Here is a 5,166-nt window from a genome sequence, read left to right as displayed (position 1 = left end):
CTTGTTGAATTCTTGAGTTGAGTGAAAATGATCTCGATACTCTCTCCACTCTTAAGACACAAGACTGCGTTTTATTGGCCAGCCTGAAGTGACTGTGTAGATCCTACTTTTAAAAAACTTGAACACATGTTCACTGCCATCTATAGTTTCTTTCTTGATTTCTTTCAGTCTTTATTTCAAACAGATTAAAAAATAACAAATAACAAATGTGAAAAACAGAATACCGTATTGTTATAATACAGTATTTATCCACATTCATGGTAATATTTGTATATTCAACAAAAAAAAAGTCTTCATATTAATAATAATAATAAATCATATGTGTCCGAAAGGGAGTAGGAGGAAGCAAATGCTTATTAATTCCCACCCCTTACTTAATCAATGATTGTCCTTTAAATCATTATGCAAGTTATTCCTACATACATTTACATTTATACATACATATACAATCATTTCTCATCTTCAATCACCTTTCTTCATTCTCATATTTTTCCAAAAAAGTGTTTCTGTACATCCTTTTAAACTGAATTATGCTTGTGCTTTGTTTTAACTCCAAGTTTCAAGTTTGGTTCTTGAGAAGAATCACTTGGTGAAAGGTAAATGAAGAACACAATGGCTCTTTATCTTGTGCTATGTTAGTAACAGTAAGGAGAATAAACTGCTTTGTCTGTAGCTACAGTAATGCTGTGAATATAATATGAAAGGGTAACAAGTTAGTTGCATATGTCCTTTGGGCTTCGGCTGAAGCTAAGTTAGTGCAACATGTTTGGTGTTATTTGAAAATGAATGGTACTTACTGGATTGTGACACAGAAATCCATGTTGCCCCAATCTATGTTTACAAATACATGTAAATACTCTCTTTTACTTTGGAAACAATGCATTAGCTAATAAAGAAAACAATTGTATAACAATCTAACCAGGGGTGGCGGGTACTGTAGGCTAGGGAAGGCTAAGCCTTCCCAAATACTTTTGTCGCATCCTGGTAAAATACAAATATAATGTATAATGTTTGTGTCTTTGACATTAGCGCTGCTACGCAGCCACCTGTGCCCTCTTCTACGAAGCCAGTTCAACAGACACTGGATATGTTTGAGTTATCTTAACTAACCCTAACAAACGAGATCTCGCTAAGCGGTCCTACGACGCTGGTTATCAATTCGGTAAATCAAGCCAGGGTTTCTCTCTCCAGCTGAGAGCGCGTTCACGTGAAAGGGGCGGGGTTAGCTACATTTGACCAATCACAAACAGGGACAAGTGTAGGCCTACTGACAGCGCAGCGTCATACTTCATTAATGAAAAGTAAACTAATATTAGACAAATATGAACTTTAAACATCCATGACTTAAACATATACTCCAGGATACAAGCCACAGAGTTGCACCTGCAAGGTGAATATAGAACAACTGGTTAAAAAATAAATAAACTACCGAGTGTTTGAAAGCGTCATTGTCACTGATATCACTGCCCCGTCTAAGACACGAGTGGATCTGACTTTAATTACATTTGAGTTGAGTGTTTTGTCAACCTAATGTGTTTCTTAAAATAATACTTCTGCATACAGTATGTGACACTGTGTTGCACGGCCAGATACGGCTAGAGAAGCTGACTCATAAGGAAATATATGATAGGCCTATATGATATTATATGATCGATGATGTGATTGATGATGTGATATGAATGATAAGTGCGACACGTCGGCGTCTTCTCTGCATACGGCAGTTTAAACTGTATTTCCTTTATCCTGTAATATGACTTGATAGATTTAAACTCTGCACACTGAGCTCTGATCGGTCAGTAGGCGGTGCTTTCACTGAGTTGATCTATTTTCTATAGACGCCGGAGGCAGGCAGCGTCAGGTATAAAAAGTTATTTAGCCTTCCCAAACCTGAGCCTCACGCGCCGCCTATGAATCTAACGTTAATCACTTTGGGATTAGTGATGTTTAAAAAGGTCTTAGTGATAATTGAGAATTGAAAAATGAGAAATTGATTGTAGCCATGCCTTTATATGAAACTAATGGATTACATTGCTTTTAAATACCTATATTCAACACTATTCCAAACAAAAAAATGTAACTACAAGATTATTTCAAGTTGTATTATTGTTAAATGTGACCTGATAAATATTCTTCTCATTTAATGACACTGCAAGTGATCTTTGGATTAAGGAGCATCTATGTAAGAACACCCTTACATCCTGCTAAAACCACAAAGGCTGCTGCACTAAGATAGATACTACAAAAAAAGGTCTGAGAGGACTGTTTTTTTAACCAGTGGGCCCCACTGTGACATCCCTATGAAGCAGAACAAGTCGCTCTGCTTTACCTTTACCTTTCTGTGCCAAAAGTCCCCCCATTAAATCAAGGGAATGGAGCAATGCTGTTAGCAGGCCTCTGATTTATACTTTATACAAGATTTATTCAAATCTATTTTTCAAGAAGGCCCAAGTACAAAAGGAAACTGTTGGCTGTTACCCAGTAATTATGCATTGCATATCCTTTATGTGTTTGTCTCACTAAGCTGTCCTACGACTTTGGTTATCAAATTGGAAAGTCAACCCAGGGTTTCTCAGCTATACTCTAGTCTATCTATTAGATTTCACAAGAGTATGGATCAGAGAAGTAACATCTGAGCTACTCTTGTAAAATGTACACGTTTTGTTATTGGTTTAAAATCAGATTAAAATGATTCAAAAGTGGTCTGAAGATTGTAAAAATAGATATTGCTATGAGGAAGTGAACACATGCACATGATGTATTGTATCAATACAAAAGTGTCCATTTAATATTTGAGTCAGTTTTGAATACTGAGGAGAAACAATGGACATAAGAAAACATAAAGCACAACATTAAAACATCTACTTTAAAATCTATATCACATTTCAAACATCACCAATCCAATGTTGTTTAACATAAGTAATCAAACATGGTTTGTCTACAGCTTAACACCAGAGTACACACATTCATCATTGGGGATGTTCCTCTGTCGTCTTGATCTGTTGGGAACATTGACACTTACAGCAGCATAATGGAGGCTGCCTGCATCCTGGTTACCCTGGTGACAAAATATATAGAAATGGATAAAGATATTGAACAGGAGTAAACATGTATTTCATTAAAACATTAAACTTATTTAGATAAATGATACCTCTGCATTTGCTGTAGAGGGAGTTGATAATCTTGCTTCAGACTCTGGAAAGACATTTGAAAGACAGAATTTGTGTTTCTCAACACGTTTCTTTGGTTGCAAACAATCTTTCGGACGTATACAATAATTACAAGTTACCTGTTGATTGGCAGTTGTTTCTCTTTTTCATCGTGTACACTAAGAAAGCCAGTAAAACTACCAGAATGGAGTTGAATGCCAAAGCTCCACTTAAGAAATACACAAGAGAGTCGACCTCATCTGTAGAGAGTAAACACCAAAAACGGAAACTTAGCTTTGTGATTAAAGTGTGTGATTGGAAATTAGACATTCATTGGTTTTCATTAAATCATTTAGAAATTTGCTTACCTTCAAAGTCGAGCTTGGTCCCGTCTCCAAACAGTATGTGTCCACATGAGGCAACAGCACAGTAGTAAGTCCCAGCATGAGAAAGATTCAGGCTCTCCATTGGCAGGTTGTATTCACAGGTGTGTGTCTGTGTGTTGGGTTTCCTCTCACACTGATCATTCCTGCCTCCATGGGTGTAAAGGAGTCCTGGAGAGTCCTCAGAGTTTTTGAACCAGTAAACACTGTGTTCTCCATCACAGCTGCCAGTGTGTACTGTACAGTTCAGAGTCACAGAGTCTCCTGACTGGATGATCTCAGATGCTGACTGATGGACTGAAGGTGGGGGGTTCAAACCAGAACCTTTGACACTGATTGTAGTGCCTTCTTCAAAATTCAAAACAATTCGAGGGGCAAATGCACAGTAGTAAGTAGCTGAGTCCAAAATGTGCAAGTTCAAAATTGTCAAGTGATTTCTACTTTTTCCATGATCAAGTGTGAAGCGTGAATTGTTCTTAAATTCATGATAAAAAGTGGGTTTTGCATTATACTTATAGGCGGTGGAGATGAGCCTTGGTTTCTGTCCCAGAGTTTGTTTAAACCAGTAAAGCCAATTTGTTTCACCATCTTCAATGTAGCATGGCAAAGTCACATTTACTCCAACATTAGCAGATATATAACGTTTCTCTTGACGAACACTTGAAGATATTTTCCGATCAGTCGTCTGAGCTGAAATTAGAGTCAAAGGAAATATACAATTAATTATATTCAGCAAGTTTGAATGAACAAATATTGAAAGCATTTCCATGAAAGTAGCTGAAAAGTAAAAGCAGGATAAAAATACTACTCACCGATTTTTCCCAAGAACAAACACGTCAGATAAAAGACCATCTTTGGAGACGTCATCTTGTTGAATTCTTGAGTTGAGTGAAAATGATCTCGATACTCTCTCTACTCTTAAGACACAAGACTGCGTTTGATTGGCCAGCCTGAAGTGACTTTGTACATCCTACTTTAAAAATACTTTTACTTGCACATGTACAGCCATCTATAGTTTCAAGTTTGGTTCTTGAGAAGAATCACTTGGTGAAAGGTCAATGAAGAACACAATGGCTCTTTATCTTGTGCTATGTTTAAAAGTAAGGATAATTTACTTTCTGGGTACACACAGCTTTGTGTGTAGCTCCAGTAATGCTGTGAATATAATATGAAAGGGTAACAAGTTCGGCTGAAGCTAAGTTAGTGCAACAGGTTTGGTGTTATTAGAAAATGAATGGTACTTACTGGATTGTGACACAGACATCCATGTATTTTTTTATTCTGTTAGATTTCCACAAGTGTGTGGATCAGAGAAGCTACATCAAAGCTACATACTCTTGTAAAATGCACACATTTTTTATTATGGTTAAGAACAAGATTAAAATGTTTAAAAAGAGGTTTGAAGATTGTAAAACATTGATATTGCTATGAGGAAGTGAACATACATGCACAGGATATATTGTCTCAAGATCAAAGTTTCCATTTAATATTTTAGCCAGTTTTGAATATGGAGGAGATACAACAGACACACGAAAGCATATAAAGCACAACATTATAAAATCTACTTCTATCTATGTCCCTTTTAAATCATCAGTAAATCCAATTCTGTTTAACATAAGTAATGAAACATGGTTTGT

At 36.5% G+C, this 5,166-nt stretch overlaps 1 protein-coding gene across 1 annotated transcript; it reads right to left on the bottom strand.

The window, feature by feature from the left end:
• Window positions 1-2,799: 2,799 nt before the first annotated feature.
• LOC117559458 (immunoglobulin kappa light chain-like) lies at window positions 2,800-4,396 on the bottom strand. The gene is made up of 5 exons (XM_034236228.1): window positions 4,342-4,396; window positions 3,515-4,219; window positions 3,287-3,406; window positions 3,149-3,192; window positions 2,800-3,055 (listed from the first exon to the last, which is right to left on the bottom strand). The coding sequence occupies exons 1-5, from the start codon at window positions 4,394-4,396 to the stop codon at window positions 2,936-2,938; spliced, it is 1,044 nt and encodes a 347-aa protein (XP_034092119.1). The 3' UTR covers window positions 2,800-2,935.
• Between the last annotated feature and the right edge of the window lie 770 nt (window positions 4,397-5,166).

This window comes from Gymnodraco acuticeps, unplaced genomic scaffold, assembly GCF_902827175.1.
Source record: "Gymnodraco acuticeps unplaced genomic scaffold, fGymAcu1.1, whole genome shotgun sequence".
Lineage (NCBI taxonomy): Eukaryota > Metazoa > Chordata > Actinopteri > Perciformes > Bathydraconidae > Gymnodraco > Gymnodraco acuticeps.
This window is presented reverse-complemented; position numbering and strand designations above follow the sequence as displayed.

Excerpts from the sequence above, each read along its gene's own strand:
- LOC117559458 (XM_034236228.1), bottom strand. The coding sequence starts at position 4,396 with ATGACGTCTCCAAAGATGGTCTTTTATCTGACGTGTTTGTTCTTGGGA. Across the intron at positions 4,220-4,341 it reads TTTGTTCTTGGGAAAAATCG|CTCAGACGACTGATCGGAAA; the intron begins GTGAGTAGTATT and ends CTCTAATTTCAG. Across the intron at positions 3,407-3,514 it reads GACCAAGCTCGACTTTGAAG|ATGAGGTCGACTCTCTTGTG; the intron begins GTAAGCAAATTT and ends TACTCTCTACAG.